General features: G+C 40.7%; 1 protein-coding gene across 2 annotated transcripts; it reads left to right on the forward strand.

Annotated features, from left to right (window-relative positions):
• Positions 1-347: 347 nt before the first annotated feature.
• VSIG4 (V-set and immunoglobulin domain containing 4) lies at positions 348-22167 on the forward strand. Of its 2 annotated transcripts, XM_081222021.1 has the most exons (8): positions 348-447; positions 6173-6529; positions 7297-7578; positions 17931-17993; positions 18581-18658; positions 18987-19091; positions 21098-21119; positions 21459-22167. In XM_081222021.1, exons 1-8 carry the CDS (start codon positions 393-395, stop codon positions 21694-21696), a joined length of 1200 nt encoding a protein of 399 aa, XP_081078147.1. In that variant the 5' UTR covers positions 348-392; the 3' UTR covers positions 21697-22167. The 2 variants fall into 2 exon arrangements, with proteins under 2 accessions (XP_081078147.1, XP_081078148.1); XM_081222022.1 differs by lacking the exon at positions 21098-21119 and having other exon boundaries at positions 18987-19095; positions 21417-22167.
• Positions 22168-22642: the final 475 nt, after the last annotated feature.

The raw sequence follows: 22642 nt of genomic DNA on the forward strand, positions 1-22642 counted from the left end.
AAACACTCCCATATTGGAGGGAGCAGACTCATCCCAAAAGTCATTCCTCAACCTCATCTTGTTGAGGAAACACAAGTAAACACAGCTTGGGAGATCAAAGACCAGAAACCCCTATTGGCTCCAGAGAAAGTCAAGTCAATAGTCTAGCAGAGGGAGGAATTGCTTCACTCACACTTAAACCTCCAACCCCAGGCAGGAGAGGGAAGGGTGTGCTTATGTGACTTGTGCTGAAATAGGGAAGGAAGGGGAATGTGAGATGAGACTGAGAGTCCGAGTGAGTGATATAGGGAAGAAAAGGAAGTGAGCAGGCACAGACACTGGCAGCCATTAGGAGTTCAAGTCTTTTTGACAGCAGCAGGCTGGAAGAAAGGACAGAAGTGGATCTGGCTGTGATGGAGCTCTTACTGGGCCTACTGCTCCTGAGCCACCTACTGGTGGTCACCTATGGTAAGGTAGCAAAAGGGGGCCTGGCTGCCACTGCTGGCACAGGCGAAAAGCTGGGGGTTGGGGAGAGGCGGGATTGAACACCTACTGAGGAAAGCCTACTCCTGCTGACTAGGTGAGTGTTCTCAGCCAATGCTCCAGGCTCTCTCAGCTTTGGGCAGAAGGGAGGGAGGAGGTTGAAGTCTATTGAAGAAGCCAGGAGATAATTTTGGGTAGAAATTGGAAAGGATCCTCTCTTGGAAAACATCCACATAATTTTCTAGTACCTGTCATATCTCAGGGGCATTAAAATGTGCTCAATGCCGCCCAAATCCCTCCCCCATCTGTTGCCCTTCACCTGAAATTCTACCACTATACCCTTACCCCTATGCTCCCAGGTTTTGATCCTTGTTAAGGTATACAGCCCCCAAAAGAAGTAATGTTGTCAGGAGCTAGATGGGACCTTAGAAGTAACCTAGATCCACCTTTCACTGTTGTGAACAGGTGTTCAGAATATTTGTTCACATTCTTGCAGTGACTGAGAATTCACTACTTGTCCAGACCATCTAAAAAGTCAGCTTCAACTGTTAGAAAGTTCTTCCTTGTGTTGAACTAAATCAACTTCCCTGTGGCTTCCATCCAAAAAACCCAGCCCTGTTTCTTGGAGATGCAGATAATATATCTTCTCCCTCTATGCTGTGACAGATCTTTAGAGTCCTGAGGACAGAAACCATGTCCCTTTGATTCATCTCTTCTCCAAGCTAAACAGCCTTAGCTCCTTCAACTGTTCTTCACAGAATTTGGTTTCTTACCACTTCCTTGGGTATCTCACTTCCCTGTGGACATAGCCCAGTTTGTCTGGGCTATTTGTGGGAGCTTAATGCTGGACACATATGCCAAAAGAGGATTGACTATCCCATAGTAGCATTATTTTGTGGGGTCTTACTCCATCCTCATTTATACCCCTGAAAATTGAAATAGCCTTTTTAGGAAACTGAGCCTGATAATAGCTAAGTGAAATCCAGGATAGGGTAAAAGATTCTTTGATGCACCCCTGTTTATTCCATATCCTTAGAGGGAGAGACTAGATGAGTGTTAACTTGGTGCCCTTTGTGTGGCTAGAAAGAACCCAGCTTTCCATAACTGACTCAGATTAAACCATCTTGTCCTGGGGCTCTGTGACCCATTAAATTCTAGAACCTCAAAGTTAGAAGAGACACTGAATTAAGTCACCCAAGAAGGAAAATAATTTGCTCCAGGGCACAGAGCAATAGCAGCAGAGTTAATGCTCCTGAAAATTACCGTTCTTTCTACAACTACAATATTTTCACTATCTAACATGTTTTAGAGTGCACCACTCTACCTTCTCCAAATCTGTTGATTTGAACTGGGAATTAAAGAGGCAGGACTGGAGCTCAGAGGAACATTTTGTAAATGTTAAATTTAAATCGTGTGTGTGTGTGTGTGAGTGCATGTGTATTGTTCCCTCCACAGCCTGTGAGGATCTTTTAGACCTGGAAGCAGGTCTTCCATTTCCATGGAGGGTCTTACACCACAGACCTGACACTCTGGACAAACTGAACGGCCAATAACACTTTCCGTCTCCCTTCATCTCAGTGTCCCCAACCCATCTATATAGTTAGATCAGCTTGGCTGGCCTCAGAAGATCCTGTCAGCTGGACAGCTCTGTAGGACTGTGGCTTCACTTCTAAAAAGCCTCTAGATCTAAGACATATGTTGAAATAATCACAATAAAAATAAGTCCTAATATTTGCATTTCATAAAAACTATAAACATTTTATAAATACCTATTATCTAAGCTAATCCTCTTTTGAGGAAGCATCCCAAGATGGGGAGAGAGGCCAAACACAGAGGTGCGGGGTCATTGGAAGATCTCACCATCTTTGTTTGATGATGGGAGAAGGAAAATTCAAGATGGGACCCATAATGGATCTCATAAAAGGGTCCACACCCCCAAAACTAGGCCTTACCTTGATTTAGTATCCTCACACAGACCACAGACCTTTGCTTTTCAAAGTCCAGGTCCCAAGACCCGAGTGGGCCTCAGTAATATTCCTCCTTTCTCAAGTCAAAACTTTTTTCAGCAAAGCCCTTTGAGTCAATGCTCAGCCCTTTTCTTTCTTCTGAAGGGATGCAATATTTGCAGGAAGTTCAATCCTTCCATGAGGGAGGAGAGCTAAGCTCTGAAGTTCTGGGAAAGGTTTCTCAGAAAGCAGCTGGCAGATGGGGGAATTATTTTTCAGGCAGTCAGGAGGATATTATCCAGCCTTAGGATAACACCCATTAAACCATGTCAAATAGGCCCAGATAAGGGGTTGCTGGTTTCTGTTGTGGTTGGTGGATTAATCAGTTAAAAAAGTAAAAAGGCAGTGTAGGAGCTGAAAGACTTCATTCTAGGCCTCCAGGTCCAGCTCTGACCCTGCTCTCTGTGTGACTTTGAGTAAGCATCTTTCTCTCTCTGGGCCTCAGCTTGTTCACATGTACCATGAGGGAATGTGACTAAGTGGTTTCTAAAAGCCCTTTGAGCTATGCCATACTGGAGGTCTCCAAATTCTCTCCTGCCTGATACTTCAAACCCTGTTGTACCAAGTACTTCACCATTTGGTGGTCTGCATAGATCCATAATGGGCAGAGCATCCCCCTAAGAGTTGGGACTTTCCTGAAATAGATTTTCCCCTACCCAATCTTCCAGGAAAGTCAGGAGTATTGTTTAATTTGACCAACATTTCACATTGGCTGCCAAGCCAGTCCTGTCGCTAAAGTGTCCTCTCTGGTTTCCTTATAACCCAGGGATGACCTATTACCTGCCCATAACTTGGTAGGTCCCAGCAGAATGGAAAGGCAAACTCCTTACTTTCTCATGTATTAACTTCTCCTTCAGGTCATTATTAAAGCAGACAATGATCCAATCTAATGAATCTGTCCACCCTGGGGAAGACATATTGAGGATTTCTAGGATAAGAAGAATCAATACAAATATGTGAAGTTTCTCTTGAGGCATGGGACAGGACTAGCATTTATCCCACACCTACTGAATGCCAGCCAGTATGCTAGGTGCTTTCACATTTATGAGCTCATTTTATCATCATAATAACACTCCATGGAAGGCTTACTATTACCTCTATTTTGCTGATAATGACCTAAAACTCAGTCAGGCTTAGAAATTTACCCAAGGTCACACAGAGAGATATATGGTAAGGCAGACCTTAAACTTAGATTGGTGTTACTCTTCTTATTACATCATGCAGTCCTTCACTGTCCTCCTGATCTCACTAGGTGCAGTGCTTCTACTCAGTGTTTCTCTAGGCTCTTTGTGCACCAGAGGGATAGTTGGAAGGTATAAACCTACGTTATTGAAGTTACCTTCATTTTGGAGGTCAGGGTACATGAGGAATGGTACATTGTCCTCTTTCTTGTGATACCCTGTGCCTACCATACACCGTCTCTTCATGCTACTGATGAAACAGGAAGTGTAAGAGGAGAGAAGAACAAGGAGAAAAATGAGGAGTAAAAGGAGCAAGATGGAATAATGGGTGAAAGGAATAAAGGAGAAGGGAAGAAAAAGAGTAAAAGGGGGAAAATATGCCATCCTTGGATGTCTTGTTACTAACTATGCCCCACTCTCCTATTCTGGGATGGAGAAGTGAAGCCTGACCTACTTCTAGAAGTGAGACTGGGAAATTGGGACTGACTGCCCATGTTTTTGACAGACCAGAGTGAGCTATGTGAGAATCTCCAGCAAATTGCCAGAGAGAGTAATGCAAGACAGGCCTCGTAGCTCCCCCTATGTCAAAGGGAAAACATATATATTCACAGACAGGCATTTTTGGCTGCTCCAGCTGTCCTCACAGCAGAATGCTGTTTTGTTGCCCTGGAAGAAAGGGAAGTATGAGAATACTTTTCAGAGTTGGAGAAGGATATTTGGGAGGGCTGGAGAAAGATTAAACTGAACGGATCGAATGGTTTTCAAGGGGCTTAATGCTGGTATGCTTGTGCTTACAGGTGAGCAAAAATATATATGGGCATGTGTGCTCATGACGATGATAAGCTGTATCTGCATGCATATGGAGGCAGGAACTGTCAATAGCACTGTGAAACCCACTACCTGGTGAAAGCTCACCACCAGCTAGAACATGTAATTATTTAATTTCTGCTTTCATTAAGTCTATTAGCACTGAACCATCTAAGATTGGAAGAGACCTTAAATAATAATGCCGTTCAAGACCTAAACAAAGCTCAGAACTTGCCCTAGACAGCTTAGTCCATCATGGACAGCTCTGATTAATTACAAAATTCATTTTTAGGGAAAACCAAAATCTGCCTGTATTGTGCTCCCATTTGTGGATCTGAGTTTTTCTCTTTGCCCAGTTTGAAACTCTCCAGAGAGAATGTGGTGAACCTAGCAACATGGACACATGTTTATTTATTATTTTTTATTCAGGGCTTTTATCTTGGCCAAAGTATGCTGGTTATGTACTAGAGTCCCAGGTGAGGGCACAGGCCAAAGGCTAAACTTTAGTAACCCCATTGATAGAAGCCCTGGTACTTGGCAATACATTCTGGGAGCTAGCCACCACCCCAACTTCCATCTGCTTGACTGAAGCCTGGGAATCCTAGGCTATAAAAAAAGCTTTTATTCAGTAATAGCTTGCACTTTGAAACAACCTCTCCTGAGAGAGATATAAAGACATATCTAAATACAATCTCTTACTCCTGACCCCAGTTAAATAAAACACAAAATCCTCAAGATATTAGCTTATGGATGGAAATTGCTGATGGAAGGTGGTGGCTCTCTCAACACCCACAAATTTCCCCTGTTAGTTTCCTTTCCCAGCAAGCCAAGAGTTAATCACCCTTTGGTCCTACCATCATTCCTACCACAGCCAGCTCTAGGATTATACTCAGAACTTTTTTCCCTCCAGACCTTTTCATCTCCATTCCTCCTCAGGATGAAATTTTCCAATGTACCTTTGCTGAGAACTCAGAGAAACCAATAGGGAAATAAACAAAGAAAGGATAGAAATCAGAAGAAAAAAGTCAAGCTTACAAATTACAGGTTTAACACTTAAAAATAACTAAAGATATTGTTAAACAGGAATGCATCTCACACAAGTTTCCACCCTCAAAACTGTCCTTTGTCTGCCTCTTTCCTCCCTTCCAGAAAAGAGCTTTAGTCTAAGGACCAAATCTAAGCCTTTCTGAGGGAGCAATGGGGAATTAGTAGGGCAGATAGCCCTTTCTTTCTGAGCCTTGAAGCCACCACATTTCTCCAGGTACATAATTACATATAGTAAAATAGCCCAGACCCAACTGCTCAGCATTTGCTCCCACACTTCTCCTGAAAAATGTTGAAAGACGTTCCTTTCATGGATTTACAGAATGTTAGAGTTTGTAGAATCGTTAGAGATCATTCCATTCAGATTCTCTACATTATATACAAAGAAAATGGGTCCTCTATGGTGAAATGTGACTTACCCAGGGTCACCTCACAGCAAGGCAGTGACAGGAAAAGGACTTGAAACTCACAAGAGCTAAACAACCTTAAGGGCTTTCCTTCTAATGACTGGTTCTGATTGATGGGAGGGCTGGCAGAGAACAAAAGGGCATGGGGAATCTGAAAGTATGAGTTAAGGCTGTGTTTCTCAAAAGCCTCTCTGCCACTGACATCTTAGCACCCAGATGGGTGTGCCATCTGTGTCTGATTCCTTCTTCTGTTCCCCCTCTTCAGGCCATCCCATCCTGAAAGTGCCTGAGAGTGTGACAGGGCCTTGGAAAGGGGATGTAAATATTCCCTGCACCTATGGTCCTCTGCAAGGCTATACACAAGTCTTGGTAAAGTGGCTGGTAGAACGTGGCTCAGACCCAGTCACCATCTTTTTACGTGACTCTTCTGGAGACCATATCCAGCAAGCAAAGTACCGGGGCCGCCTGCATGTAAACCACAATGTTCCAGGAGATGTGTCCCTGCAACTGAATACCCTGGAGATGGATGACCGGAGCCACTACACGTGTGAAGTCACTTGGCAGACCCCTGATGGCAACCAAGTCGTGAGAGATAAGATCATTGAACTCCGTGTCCAGAAACGTGAGTCATTGTGGGTGATAGGAAAGTACTGGTAAGGAAAAACCTGATTGAGGACTGTAATCCTAGAAAACCCTGAGAAACCCAGAGACCTTTGTTTACATTTACATAGTCTCTCTTCAGTTATATGTGCTAATCAGAGGGAGTGGACAGGCAGAGTATCCTCAGTGTTATCACTCTCATGGCAGAATTTAATAAATGTTGGGAAGGCTTTCTGGCCTTCAAATCTCTACCCCTTCAAGTGTCCCAGAAATTCCTGCATCGATAGCCTGATGGCTTCCTTGGACTCTGAGTCTTAAAATCCATAAAAATGAGTATATCTGATCAGGATATTGGAGAGTGGATAGATGCTGGCAGAGAATCTCTGGGAAAAGGGATGCATGGATTAGTCAAGATAAGCTTAACTGGCTTGACAATTTTACAGAGATCTGACCCCTGGTGATCCCAAACTGCAGATAATCCCAAAACTCTACTTGAGCAAAACAACAACAAAGCCTGTTTGTTGTTGTTGTTGTTATTTTTAGTCACTTGATTGTTTTAACTTTAGATAACCCAAATCCCCAGATAATACAAAATGGTACCTAATCTTCCAAAAGGAAGCTCTTTTTATTTAAGTTGCCCTATTCCCTTTTTCCTCCCCATGTCAGGAGTCCCTTTTAGTTCCCTTTGCAGATATATTCATACCCCTAGACTCAGCAGGGATGACTCAGCCTTGTGTTCCCATACCCTTGTAACTTCTCAAAGCCTCCTCTCTTGTCTTCCCTTTGCAGTTTCTGTTTCCAAGCCCACAGTGACGACTGGCAGTGGCTATGGCTTCATGGTACCCCAGGGAATGAGGATTAGCTTTCAATGCCAGGCTCGGGGTTCTCCTCCCATCAGTTATGTTTGGTACAAGGAACAGACTAACAACCAAGAACCCATCAAAGTAGGAGTCTTGAGTACCTTACTCTTCAAGCCTGCAGTGGTGACAGACTCAGGCTCCTATTTCTGTACTGCCAAGGGCCGGTTAGGCTCTGAGCAGCGCAGTGACACTGTGAAGTTTGTGGTCAAAGGTGAGCAATTCTCTTTCCTGGTGAGCATTTCAATGGACTACCTTGTTCCAGAGATATGTCAGTGTATGCCTTTATTCCAGAGAAGAGAGGTTGGGGCAGGATGGGAAGGGGGTCCTGGGTTGTTCAATCACAAAGAAAAAATTCTGGACTGGGGACAATAGGGGTGGAGACAATGCCTGTCATGTTGTAGGTTAAGCAGATGAAAATGGTAAAGGGAAAAGTGTCATTTACTAGGTACATTTATTTGCCAGATACAATGCACAAGAAGTTGGCACATGTTTTCTCATTGAATCCCACAAATATCTCATGAGATACCCTTATTTTACAGAAGAGGAAACTAAGAGTCAGGAAGGGAAACCTACTTGTCCAAGGGCTCAGAGCTTGGAAGTTCAAGGCTGTATTTGTACTCAGATTTCATGCTCTTTCCACTATGTCTGATTGCCTCTCATGGTGGAACCTATATCAGCTCCTGGGCACCCTCTGGGATACTTTTTGTTTGTTTGTTTTTGTTGTGCTTTGTTTGGTGTGTTTTTTGTTGTTATTTTGTTGGTTGATTATGTTTGGTTTTGCTTTATGAAATAAAGCCCAGATCTATGCATAGTTTCTTCAAATCCCCCCTGCTCTTTTTTCCTAAAGCCAAATGCAAGTTCTGGTTGAAGTCTCGATGAAGATTGACTATGCTTAATCAAGGTCAGATTATTTATTAAAGAATTATCTGGGAATACTACAAACTGTTTACATAAAGATTGTAGGCTGGGATTTAAATGATCAGCCCAGCAGTGATATGTCCAAATGAGTCTTGTTAGCTTTCAAGAAATCTCCTTGGAATGGAAGATACTTATTTCAATAAGTTTTCTGTTGCCCAAAACATGTTGAGTACTAACTGCCTTTAGGAAATTATCCTCAGAGCCACCTGAAAATTATTATCCTCTGAGGCCAACTCTGTATAACAAAAGTGAACAAACTGTCTCCTTCCACTTGGGTTTAGGAGAGTGATGTTGGTTTGAGACTCCTGTTTTGCCTGCAAGGATTTGTTTCCCAAAGTTGAATTGTAATGAGGATATGTGTGCTGTAGGTTTTGGTCTGTTAGTTTAGGTGGGAATAAGGGCAGTCTCATTCTGAGAGAATTATATGGACACTGGCCTAGTTCTCTGAGAGTCGATAATCTGGTCAAGCAGAGAGAGCAAGACATGGCCGGAAAGTCCAAGAATGTGTACTTCATAAAGGGACAAGTTATACATTCTCACCTTTCTGAGTTTGTTTCTAGTCTACCTGGGGAGGATCTTGCTCACAACCAATCAGCCTGTCTATTCCTTATCTAGTCCATGTTCACAGGCCACAGAGCTGTTAGGCAGTGCTCACAATTGAGCTCTCTGACAGATAAGGAAATTGAGGATCAGAGAAGTTACATCCTTACCTGTTCTCTAAGCCAAGCTACTTTCTCTTGGCTTCCTCTACCTGCCTCTTTTGCACCTCAACCTGGTCCCATGAGTCTGGTCACTTGGTTCATTTCTGTCCTACATAGCTTTCAGCTCCTCATCCATTCCCTCACTGTCTGTGCTATTCCTTAATTCTGGAAAAAGCACAGAGATGCATTGGTCCCACTTTAGTTTCATGCTCTGTGACATCCACTGCCTGTCCCCATGCTGTTCGCCAATCAGTTTGCTCATCTATGTTCCATTCCTTATAACAGCTATGCAGAATACTTTCTGCCTTATTTCATGTCCCCAGTCCTCTCAGAAGATGAGGTCACCTTCTCCTTCTTTGAGAAGACCCAGACCCCTGCCCTCAGATGTGAATTCTATCAACCACCCTCTCTACCTTGACATTTCCCTGCCCATTCTCTCTTGGCTCAGAGTAAGATGTGTCTTTCTTCTCCACAGAAAACCTTCTACCTCAGCTCTTTACCTCAACTACTCCAACTCCCTGTTTCACCCATTATCCTCTACATAAGCCTAAAATGTATGTATGTACGTATGTATAATGTATGTATTATATAAGCCTAATATACATATATATGTAAATAACATACATATGTATGTTATTTTAAAAAATGTTTTCGGGCTTCCCTGGTGGTGCAGTGGTTGAGAGTCTGCCTGCCGATGCAGGGGACATGGGTTCGTGCCCCGGTCCGGGAAGATCCCACATGCCACGGAGCGGCTGGGCCCATGAGCCATGGCCGCTAAGCCTGTGTGTCCGGAGCTTGTGCTCCGCAACGGGAGAGGCCACAACAGTGACATACCCACGTACCACAAAAAATCTTTTTAAAACTATAATAATAATAAAAAAATTAAAAAAAAATGTTTTCTTCATCCGCCACACCACCTCTCTCCTATGGCCATTACCAACCTACTAAAAAAGGTAGTTTTCACTGGCTGTCTCTCCCTATTTAGCACAACATAACTTTGTAAACTGGAGTCATCACTTCCAAATCTCCAAAACCCAACCTATCTTTATTCATATCTTTGCTCCTTTGTCATAAATTAATTGTCCATAAAAGTATGAGTTTATTTCTGGGCTCTCAATTTTGTTCCATTGATCTGTGTGTCTGTTTTTGTGCCAGTAACATACTCTTTTGATTACTACAGCTTTGTAGTATAGTTTGAAATCAGGGACTGTGATGCCTTCAGCTTTGCTCTTTCTCCAGATTGTTTTAGGTTATTCTGCATTTTTTGTGGTTCCACACAAATTTTAGAATTATTTGTTTTAGTTCTGTGAAATATGCCATTGGAATTGGGAAAAGGATTGCACCAAATTTGTAGATTGTTTTGGATAGTATAGACATTTTAACAATATTACTTCTTCCAATCCAGAAAAATGGGATATCTCCCCATTTATTTATGTCTTCAATTTCTTTCATCAGTGTCTTACAGTTTTCACTGTACAGGTCTTTCACCATCTTGGTTAAATTTATTCCTAAGTACTTTATATTTTTGATACAACTATAAATTGGATTATTTTCTTCATTTATCTTTCTTATAGTTCATTATTAGTATGTAGAAATGCCACAAATTTCTGTATATTGATTTTGTGTCCTGTTATTTTACTGAACTCATTTATTAGTTTTAAAAGATTTTTGGTGGTCTTTAGGTTTGTCTTTATATAGTATCACGCCTATCTTCAAATAGTGAAAATTTTACTTCTTCCTTTCCAATTTGGGTGACTTTTATTCTAAAATTATTTTCTTAATTTTAATTTTGGATTGCTCATTGCTAGTGTACAGAAATACAACAGATATTTGTATATTGATCTTATATCCTGCGATCTTGCTAAACTCATTTATTAGCTCTAATCATTATTTTGTGGATTCTTGAGGCTTTTCTGTATATGATTTTGTCATCTGAAAATAGGAATAATTTTATTCCTGTTTCTCCAATTTGGATGCCTTTTATTTCTTATTCAGGCATAATTTCCCTGGCTAGTACCTACAGTACAATGGTGAATAAGCATGGAAAGAATGGAAATAATTGACTTGTTTCTGATCTTTCAGGAAAATATTATTTCTTTCACCATTATGATGATAGATGCCTTTATTTTGGTAGATGCCCTTTATTGGTTTGAGACCACTTCCTTTATTCCTAGCTTGTTGAGTGTTTTTATAATGAAAAGGTAATTGGATTGTGTCAGTTCATTTTCTGTGTCTATTGAGATGATTTTGTGTTTCTTTTAGTTCTTATTCTATTAAGAGACTGCATTACCTTGACTCATTTTCAAATGTTGAGCCAATCTTGCATTCCTGGGATAAATTAATCATGGTGCACAATCCTTTTAATATGCTGCTGGATTTGGTTTGCTAGTATTTTGTTATGGAGTTTTGCATCTATATTCATAAGGGATATTGGTTCTTAGTTTTCTTTTGTTATGATGTCATTCTATGCTTTTGTATCATGATAATACTGGTCTCATATACTGAGTTGGAAGGTGTTACCACACCTACTTTTTGAAAGAATTAGTGAAAAGTTGGCATAAAAAAAAACACGTTTATAGAATTCACCAGAGAAGCCCCCTGGGCCTAGCCTTTGCTTTATGTGAAGTTGTTTGATTAGCAATCCAAACTTTTTACTTGTTAAAGTTCTGCCTATTCCGATTTTCTATTTCTTCTTTAGTCACTTTCAGTAGATTGTGCATTTCTAGGAATTTGTTGTTTATATCTTAGTTAATCCACTGTCATATGGTTGTTCATAGTATTCCCTTGTCATTCTGTTTACTTCTACAAAGTTAGTAGATATGTCCCCATTTTCATCAAAGATTTTAATAATTTGAGCCTGCTTTTTTTTTTCTTCTTTCTCTCTCTCTCTCTCTCTCTCTCTCTCTCTCTCTCTCTCTCTTTCTTTTGTAGGTTGGTCTTGCTAAAGGCTTGCCAATTACGTTGATCTTTTTCAACAACCAAATTTTGGTTTTGTTGATTTTCTCTATTGATTTCTATTTTCTATTTCATTTATCTCTGCTAAATATTTATTTCCTTCCATCTGCTTTGTTTTCTGTTTAGTTTTCTCTTCTATTTTTAATTTTCTTTTTAAGGTGGAAGATTAAATTATTAATCAGAAACCTTTCTTATTCTCTGATGTAGGTATTTACATCTGAACCCTGAGTACTGTTTTCACTGCATCCAATAAGTTTTAGTATGCTGTGTTTTTATCTTCAATCATCTGAAAGTATTTTCTAATTTCCTAATGACTTCTTATTTAACCCACTGGTTATTTAGAAGTGTGTTATTTAATCTCCACATATTTTTGAATCTCCCTAATTTCCTTCTGTTATTTGTTTCTAATTTTATTTTATTGTGATGCATTATTAAAATTGTTTCAAGTTTATTGAGACTAATTTTATGGCCTAACATATGGTCTATTCTGGATAATGTTCCATATGTACTTGAAAAGTAAGTGTATTCCGTTGCTTTGTAGAGTGTTCTGTATCTGTCTGTTAGGGCCATTGGTTAACAGTATTGTTCAGTTCTTTGATGTTCTTATTCATCTTTTGTCTAATTGTTCTCTCCATAATTGAAAGTGTAGTATTCAAATCTCAAGCTATTATTGTTTAATTGTCTATTTATCCTAAAAATTCAGTCACTGTTTGATTCATGTGTTTGGGGCTCTGTTGTTAAGAGCATATATATATATAATTGTAGTTCTTCTTGATTGATGGATCATTTTATAATTATAAAATGTGATTCTCCTGCTCTAATAACACTTTTTCATTTTAAGTCTATTTTGTTTGATATTAGTATAGCTACCCCAGCTCTATTTTGGTTACTATTTGCATGACATATTTTTTCCATTCTTTTACTTACAAACCATTTGTGTCTTTTGAATCCTAAATATACATAGCTTGTAGCTGAATTGGGTTTTCTTATCCATTCTGACAGTATCTAAATTTGAGAATTTAAGCTATTTATATTTAATGTAAATGCTGGTATGGTAGGGTTTATCTCTGCCAGCTTGCTATATATCTTGTCTTTTCTCATTCCTTTATTCCTTCACTACTTCTGTCTTTGGTAGTAAATAAATATAATATAGTGTACTATGTAGTCCCTTTGTTATTTCTTCCACATATATTTTTGTTTATTTTCTTGGTGGTTATTATGGGGATTACCATTAATTCTTTTTTTTTTAAAGATTTCCTTCTTCCCAATTATTCCACTAAAGCTCCATTTTTTTAAAGAAGGGCCATGGGAGGGATGAGAATCTTCCGATCCACCCCACCTGTTTATTTTTTCACCCACCTATTTTTTAAAATTAATTTATTTTTATTTTTGCTGTGCTGGGTCTTCGTTTCTGTGCGAGGGCTTTCTCTAGTTGTGGCAAGCGGGGGCCACTCTTCATCGCGGTGCGTGGGCCTCTCACTGTCACGGCCTCTCTTGCGGATCACAGGCTCCAGACGCGCAGGCTCAGCAGCTGTGGCTCACGGGCCTAGTTGCTCCGTGACATGTGGGATCCTCCCAGACCAGGGCTCGAACCCGTGTCCCCTGCATTAGCAGGCAGACTCTCAACCACTGTGCCACCAGGGAAGCCCACCATTAATTCTTAATTTACTACAATCTAGGTTGAATTCATGCCAACTTAATTTCAACAGCATATAAAAACTTTGTTTCTATATCATTCCATTCTTCTCATGTCTTATTTAATCCATTTATGTGTTGATGGACATTTAGGTTCTTTCCATGTCTTGGCAATTGTAAATGATGCTGCAATAAACATTGGGGTGCATGTATCTTTTTTTTAAACATCTTTATTGGAGTATAATTGCTTTACAATGGTGTGTTAGCTTCTGCTTTATAACAAAGTGAATCAGTTATACATATACATATGTCCATATATCTCTCCCCTCTTGCATTTCCCTCCCTATCACCCTCCCTATCCCACCCCTCTAGGTGGTCACAAAGCACCGAGCTGATCTCCCTGTGCTATGCAGCTGCTTCTCACTAGCTATCTACTTTACATTTGGTAGTGTTTATATGTCCATGCCACTCTATCACTTTGTCCCAGCTTACCCTTCCCCCTCACCATGTCCTCAAGTCCATTCTCTAGTAGGTCTGCATCTTTATTCCAGTCATGCCCCTAGGTTCTTCATGACCATTTTTTTTTTAGATTCCATATATATGTGTTAGCATACGGTATTTGTTTTTCTCTTTCTGACTTACTTCACCCTGTATGACAGTCTCTACCTCCATCCACCTCACTACAAATAACTCAGTTTTGTTCCTTTTTATGGATGAGTAATATTCCATTGTATATATGGGCCACATCTTTATCCATTCATCTGTTGATGGACACTTAGGTTTCTTCCATGTCCTAGTTATTGTAAATAGAGCTGCAATGAACATTTTGGTACATGACTGTTTTTGAATTATGGTTTTCTCAGGGTACATGCCCAGGAGTGGAATTGCTGGGTCGTATGGCAGTTCTATTTTTAGTTTTTCAGGAACCTCCATAATGTTCTCCATAGTGGCTGTATCAATTTACATTCCCACCAACAGTGCAAGAGGGTTCACTTTTCTCCACACCCTCTCCAGCATTTATTGCTTGTAGATTTTTTGATGATAACCATTATGACTGGTGTGAGGTGATATCTCATTGTAGTTTTGATTTGCATTTCTCTCATGATTAATGATGTTGAGCATTCTTTCATGTGTCTGTTGGCAATCTGTATATCTTCTTTGGAGATATGTCTATTTAGGTCTTCTGCCCATTTTTGGATTTGTTTGTTTGTTTTTTTGTTATTGAGCTGCATGAGCTGCTTGTAAATTTTGGAGACTAATCCTTTGTCAGTTGCTTCATTTGCAAATATTTTCTCCCATTCTGAGGGTTGTCATTTCCTCTTGTTTACGGTTTCCTATGCTGTGCAAAAGGTTTTAAGTTTCATTAGGTCCCATTTCTCTATTTTTGTTTTTATTTCCATTGCAACAAAAAGAATAAAATATCTAGGAATAAACCTACCAAAGGAGACAAAAAACCTGTGTGCAGAAAATTATAAGACACTGATGAAAGAAATTAAAGATGATACAAAGAGATGGAGAGATATACCATGTTCTTGGATTGGAAGAATCAACATTGTGAAAATGACTCTACTACGCAAAGCAATCTACAGATTCAGTGCAATCCCTGTCAATCTACCAATGGCATTTTTCACAGAACTAGAACAAAAAATTTCACAATTTGTATGGAAGCACACAAGACCCTGAAGAGCCAAAGCAATCTTGGGAAAGAGAAACAGATCTGGAGGAATCAAGCTCCCGGACTTCAGACTATACTACAAAGCTACAGTAATCAAGACTGTATGGCACTGGCTCAGAAACAGAAATATAGATCAGTGGAACAGGATAGAAAACCCAGAGATAAACCCACGCACATATGGTCACCTTATCTTTGATAAAGGAAGCAAGAATATGCAGTGGAGAAAAGATAGCCTCTTCAATAAGTGGTGCTGGTAAAACTGGACCGCTACATGTAAAAGAATGAAATTAGAACACTCCCTAACACCATACACAAAAATAAACTCAAAATGGATTAAAGACCTAAATGTAAGGACAGACACCATCAAACTCTTAGAGGAAAACATAGGCAGAACACTCTATGACATAAATCACAACAAGATCCTTTTTGACCCACCTCCTAGAGAAAGGGAAATAAAAACAAAAATAAACAAATGGGTTATTTGTTTTTATTTATTCTTTTGATATGGAGTTATATGAGCTATTTATGTATTTTTGGTATTAACCCTTTATCGTTCATATTATGCATATATTTTCTCCCATTCAGTAGGCAGTCTTTTTGTTTTGTTGATGGATTCCTTAGCTGTGCAAAAGCCTTTAAGTTTAATTAGTTCCCTTTTGTTTATTTTTGCTTTCTTTGCTTTGGGAGACAGATCTAAAATAATACTGCCATGATTTATGTCAAAGAGTGTCCTGCTTATGTTTTCTTCTAGGAATTTTATGATCTCAGCCATTAGTCTTATTGAGAATCTCTTGTACATGATGAGTTGCTTCTCTCCTGCTGCTTTCAAAATTTTCTCTTTGGCTTTGGCTTTTGAGTATGTATCTAGGTGTGAATTTTAAAAATATTTCCCTATTTGGAGTTCATTGAGCTTCTTGTATTTGCAGACTGCTTTCCATCAAATTGGAAAGTTTTTTGACATTATATCTTAAAATATTTTGTCTACCCTTTTCTATCCTCTGCTTCTACAACTCCCATAATGTGTATGTTGGTACACTTGAAGGTGTCCCACAGACCTCTGAGGTGCTACTCATTTTTCTTCATTCACTTTCCTTTCTGTTTCTCTAACTGGCTAATTTCAATTGTTATCAACTTTACTGATTATTCTTCTGCCTGCTTAAATCTGCTTTAGTGAATTTTTCTTCTTTTCAGTGATTTTTATCCTTTCAGTTATTGTACTTTTCAACTCCAGTATTTCTAGTTGGTTCCTGTTTTATAAATTCTGTCTCTTTATTGATATTCGTTATTTGGCTTGAAATGTCCTCATTCTTTTAGATTTTTGCACAATCTTTCCTTTGGTTTATTTATTTTTAAACAAATTTAGTTGATTTAAAGTCTTTGTCTAGTAAGTCCAGTATCTCTGCTTCCTCAGGGATGGTTTGTATTCATTGCTTTTTTATATGTTTATGAGCTTTACTTTTTAGTTTCTTTGCATATCTTGTATTTTTGTTGAACATTTGACTTTTTAAATAATATAATGTGGCAAATCTAGAAATCTGTCTCTCTCTTTCTCTCTCCAGGGCTTATTTTCGGCACTGCTTATTGTATTAGTTGCTGTTTGTTTGTTCAGTAACTTTTCTGAGATAATTTACAGTAGTCTCTTGTATTCTTTGTCATGGATTGCCACTGAAGTCTCTGCTTGGTAGCTTAGTGGTCAGCTACTGATTGGATAGATATCTCCTTAAATACTTAGAACCACTGAAACTCCCAGGGCTCTGTTGCCTTTTGAACTATGTCTTCGACACTTACCCAGGAAGTTTATAACTGTGCTGCAGCCTTCACTTCCTGCTAATGCAGAGCCTCAAGGCTAGCCAGAGGAAAGAACTTATGATGTTCTCATGTCTTTCCTGAGCATGCACAAAACCCTAGGCATGGCTGTGGTCTTCTAGATTACCAAAAATGTGTCAGAGATTTTCAATGTCTCTATGAACATCTAATTATGTTTTTTCTTTTAAGTTTTTTGGTTAGTTTCTTGTTTACCTCAACTATTATCTCTTGCCTCAGGCAGCTGTGTGACAAATACATCCCTTCCCTGGGGAGAGTTTTAGAACTGGGTGACCAATAAATATAAGCCTTTTGAGTCAGGTCTTTCAGGGAACCACCACACAGGTCAAATAATGACAGTTGTTTGGGAATTAAATCTGCTCTGTCCACTACAGCACCTAGAATGGGGTTTATTTTCAAGGCTACTACTGGCCTGGGGCAGGGTGATACGGCTGTTGTAAGTTAAAATGCCACAGAGCTCGCTGTTCTTAACATGACTGGGGTGTTTTTCTTCCATAAATGCTACTTGGGTTGATGCAAACTTTTGGCTAATTTCCCCAAATCTGAAAGAAAAAAGTTATGAACTTTTTTTGTCAGTTATTTCATTGCTTTTGTGAAGAAGTGAATATTTGGAGGTCATTACTCTACCATTTTTACTGACATCACCACAGCTACCTTCTTTGTAATCCTTCTAAGACCCTCTCAAGAGAATGAATAGCTAAATTTCAATCAGAAGTTAGTTAAAACAAAATGTTTTTCCCATCCAGATTAATTAAGGACCTGACTGGCCCTTACTTACTTCCCATTTTCCCTAAGGCATTCAACTGTTCACTCAAAGGTGCCAGGGCCCTTGAATGGACTCCCTTTTCCTTGCAGATTCCTCAAAGCCACTCGAGACCAAGACTAAGGCATCTCCAACCATGCAATCCCCCTTCGAAGGTGAGTTTTACTAGGGTTCTGTGGGAGTAGGAAAGGTCTGAAATGGCTTCATAGAAGACAAGGGAGGAGGCCCAATGCCATTAGATGGGTAATAAGAGGTCATTGTGTTCTCCAGAAGGAAATTAGTACTAAAGAAATGGAAATAAGAAAGACTTAAAGGTCATGATGAAGTGGAATCATGAATATATATATATATATATATATATATATATATATATATATATATATATATATATATATATATTCTTCTTTGGGAAAATGTCTGAGGCAAAAGGAAGGAGAGAATTTGAATAATCCCATGGGAAAAGTGAGAAAAGAGAAAACTGTGACTTCTGCTTTGCTCCTAGTCTGACTTGCTATAGGACTTTAGGTATATTGTCTCCCCTCTGTTGGCCTTCTTCCCATGATAAACAGTGAAAAACTAAGATACCTCACTTTATGGTAATAGTGGTCAATGACATGGCCAGGAATTGCAGAAAACTTAGCACAGATACCCACAGAAGGACTTCAGACTTTGCAGCCACCTTCCACCTCACAGTTCCTTTCTGGAAGAGAGGTCTCTAACCCTAACACACTTGTTGTCATAGCAACATCCACAGTGAACTCATCCCAGAGCTGGACCACTGAAGTGGATGGCTACGTTGGAAAGACAAGTGCTGGGCCAGGTAAGGGCAATGTTAAGTCTACTAGCCTTCCCTTTTGGCTGTGAACTTTGTAACTGAAACTTTCCACTATATACAATGTTCTATGTCATTCAAATGCCCAGGCCAATCAGCCATCAACCAGTGGGTTTGAAATAACTTGTTTATACGTGGAGTCTCTAGCTTCTCTCAAGTCTTTCTCATGGGCCTAGGGTTTTGTTTGTCTCTCTGGCTAGCTAAGAAATTTAGGAGAAGATGGAAAAGAAAGAAGTGTGAGCTGGTCTGGACTGATCCTTGGAGTTGCTAGACTCGTTTTCAACCAGATACCACTTGGTCTTGTTTTACCTCCTAGGAAATGGCTTGCCTATCTTTGCCATAATTCTCATCATCTCCTTCTGCTGTATTGTGGTCACCACCATGACTTACATCATGGTCTGCCGGAAGACATCCCAACAGAGTGAGTGATAAGTATGATTGGGTGGCTCTTGCTCATTCATTCATTCATTCATTCATTTAACAGTATAGTTGAGCATAAACTCAGTATCAAGCACTATGTTAGGGCTCCTAGCCTAGTTTGAAAGTGAGAGTAGGGGATCCATGGAGACAGACATGCAAGGCAACAATGAGAATACAACTTATGAAAGTTAATTCACAAGTCTTTGGTACCCAACCGAGTACAGCATCTATGTAATGGGTTTTCTAATGAGGATGCAAGAGAAGGAGAAGTCACAGTCCTTGACCTCAAGTTGCTTACAATTTGATTAATGGAATCAAGGTAGAACCGTGGAGTTTATCAATAACAATACATAGCTATAAAGGCTATGGACTCAAAGCCTGGAGAAGACAATCAATGCTAAAAGGATCCAGAGGACAGGAGAGTCAGTTAGGGCTAGAGTAATTAGCAAGGGATTTCAGAAGGAGGTGGGGCTTAGACCATTCCTTGGAGGATGAAAACCATTTGAAAGGCAGCAATAGTCTAGGAAGGAGAAACTACAAGAGTAAACGGGTAAAATGGTGAAATATGAATGTGAGTGGAGTCATCAATAAAGAAAATTCATGTAGCCAAACAATAGAGAAATACAAGGAAAAAGGAAAGCTTATTCCTGATTATAGAAGGTCTTGAATGACAGGTTAAGGAATTTGGACTTTCTTCTCTAAGCCTTGCATTAAAAAACGCTAAAAAATATTGAGGCCGGGCTTCCCTGGCGGCGCAGTGGTTGAGAGTCCGCCTGCCGATGCAGGGGACCCGGGTTCGTGCCCCGGTCCGGGAGGATCCTACATGCCGCGAAGCGGCTCAGCCCGTGAGCCATGGCCGCTGAGCCTGTGCGTCCGGAGCCTGTGCTCTGCAAGGGGAGAGGCCATGGCAGTGAGAGGCCCGCATACCGAAAAAAAAAAAAAAAAAACAGTCCAGGGCTCCTCATGACTCAGGGGGTAGAGGTCAAAATGTAGCATTCTATTCAAAGCCCTCGGTAATGTGTCTCTTGCCTATCTTGTCAATCCCCACCATGCCTTTATACTCATTTTCATTTCCAGACACTGGAGTCAAGCAGGCAAATAGGCCACACACCTCATGCCTTTATAATTTTCCCTTCCTGGATTGCCTTCCCAGAATTCCTGCTTTCTACCTCTCTATAAGGGAGACAGCCTTAGGGCATCAATCCAATTTAACATGTAGTTATTTAGTGCTCACTATGTACCATGCATTAGGCATATAAAAATGAAAAAGACCCTACAGTATAGGAGCTGCCAGGCCAACTGGGGAGGTAAGACATGGAAATACAGAGTTCTATCACAAAGCAAAATTGCTGCAGCATGCCGTGTTTGCTTTGTTGTAGTTTAATGTATGCATTCCCTGTTGCATCTCTGAAATATTACAAGCTCCTAGAGGGCAGTACCAAGAGATATCCATTTTAGTACTAGGCTAGAGCCTTTAAGCCTGCATGGAATGTAGATACTTCTCCTCCACTGACACTAGGGGGCAATGGTGAGTTATTCCAGGATCTTTCCTGGGTGCAGGCAGGGTGGGGATAAGTGAATTTGGGAATGGCTCAAGCCAAAGTCCCGGACATCAGACTAATTTAGACCTTTTTACCTGGGCTCTGGATGGCTGCCAAGTTTCTCACAAGGACTCCCTGGGGATCTTTGGCAAGATTCCTGGGTGGAGAGTGGATCCAGTTCCAGTGTCCCTCCCCCCACCATACCAAGCAACTGCTCCATCCCAATGTCCAGAGTCAGAGTATGTAAAAGATGACAGTGATAAAGTGTGCTTCCTTTTCATTTCCCTGATAAATCTGCATCCCTGTATTTCAACTCACCTTCCCAACAGATCCTATTTGTTGGAAGGCTGAGACATATTGAGATCCCCCTTTCTGTCCCCTTCCCTTCCCTTTTGACAAGTACCCATGCTTGGCCCTTACTCACTCCCCATGGAGACTTCTGACCTGATTCTTCCTTTTTTTCTAGAGCATGTCTATGAAGTGGTCAGGTAAGATAACCTCTCCTCTTCTATCTTCTGACCCATTCTTTGCCCTCAGTTTTGTTCGTCACTGGCATAGAGGAAAGGGGGTTTGGCACAGACCCAATCTTAAGCTCAGAGGCCTTCAGGGTCAGGGCACAACTTTCTTCCCTCTCTGAAGCATCTTCTGTGGTACTGTCCTGGCCCAGTGAACACACAAAATAATTCAGGTCCTCTAGCCCTCCATTCCCAGAATCCCTGGGTGGCAAGTGCCTGAGGGTCAGTTGGCAAGAATTGGGGCAGAAAAGTAGGAAACCAGGGTACCAGATTCAAGTTTCTTCCCATGGGTGGTGGGCTCTTGGACCACAGGGTGCATGCCGGGGAGACCAGTGACTCTGGTGAAACCATGAGGGTGGCCATCTTCACAAGTGGCTGTTCCAGTGAAGAGCCAGCTTCCCAGACACTGGACAACGACTACTCTGATGAGCCTTGCCTGGGCCAGGAGTACCAGATCATCGCCCAGATCAACGGTGACTACTCTCGCCTGTTGCCCACGGTTCCCCCAGATTATGAGCTTCTGGTCACCAAGGGCAAGAGCAGCTGCTAAAAATGTCCTACTGGGCCAAGGTCTGTTGACATAATTGCCTATTCATCCCTAGCATTCCACATGGCCCCTTTCCCTGCTATCTTTATTCCTAGATAGTCCAAAGTGTCTTCCTTGCCAACGTTGGGGTTGCTAAGAGTGAATGGCTTTGCCTAAGAAGTTACCATATGCACCTCAAGCAAGCCTGCTGCTGGGTCATGCCTTAGGCCCTTCTAGTATCCCTGCCTGGAGCTTCCATTGCTTTGTTCCAAACACCAGAGGGAAGTGCCTATAGCACTAAGACTTGGTCATCATGCTTCCAGACACCACTCAACTTTGGCCTCTTACCACTGAATGACCAGAGGGAGGCTCAGCTCTGGCAGCTCAGGGAACCAGTTAGGTTTAGGATCACTTCCCCTTCTATAGTGCCAGATAGCTTTTAATTGAGATTGTCATGTAACAGACCAGGGTTTAGTTCTGCTCCTGTACTGTGAGTCTAGTGCTTTGGTATTCTTCTGATGCTCAATAAATATCTAAACATAACAGCAACTTTGGTCATATTGGTCCTCTCTCAAGGACCTACCAAGAGTGATTAAAGTGAGACTAGTTGAGATGGTTGGGGCCCTGGGAGTATGGATAGCACCTTTGTTTTTTTGTTTTTTCCTCCTTCCCACCCATGCTACCCTTACCTCATTTCAGCAGTGAGCTCACTGGAACACAATGAATATTTGGTAAAACAGTACTCAACTGCTTTCTATTCCCTTTTGAATCATCCTGCCAGCTCTACCTGGGTGACTCTTCTCAGGTCAATTGGAAACCTAAAAAAGAAGAAGTCTTTCTTCTGTCTCAGCGGACTGTGGGTGCAGAGATAAAGAGCTCTCCCTTTTTCCAAAGTATGAATGCATCACCCTCAAGGATTTCCACCTCCTAGAATCCTAAAATCTTTGGAGTAGTTGTATTCTTCATACAT

This window comes from Mesoplodon bidens (genome assembly GCF_964165515.1).
Source record: "Mesoplodon bidens genome assembly, chromosome: X".
Classification (NCBI taxonomy): domain Eukaryota; kingdom Metazoa; phylum Chordata; class Mammalia; order Artiodactyla; family Ziphiidae; genus Mesoplodon; species Mesoplodon bidens.

Bases quoted from the DNA above. Each gene is read 5' to 3' on its own strand.
- VSIG4 (XM_081222022.1), top strand. From the start codon at position 393: ATGGAGCTCTTACTGGGCCTACTGCTCCTGAGCCACCTACTGGTGGTC. The intron at 448-6,172 runs GTAAGGTAGCAA...CCCCCTCTTCAG, and splicing joins CCTACTGGTGGTCACCTATG to GCCATCCCATCCTGAAAGTG. The intron at 18,659-18,986 runs GTAAGGGCAATG...TTTACCTCCTAG, and splicing joins AAAGACAAGTGCTGGGCCAG to GAAATGGCTTGCCTATCTTT.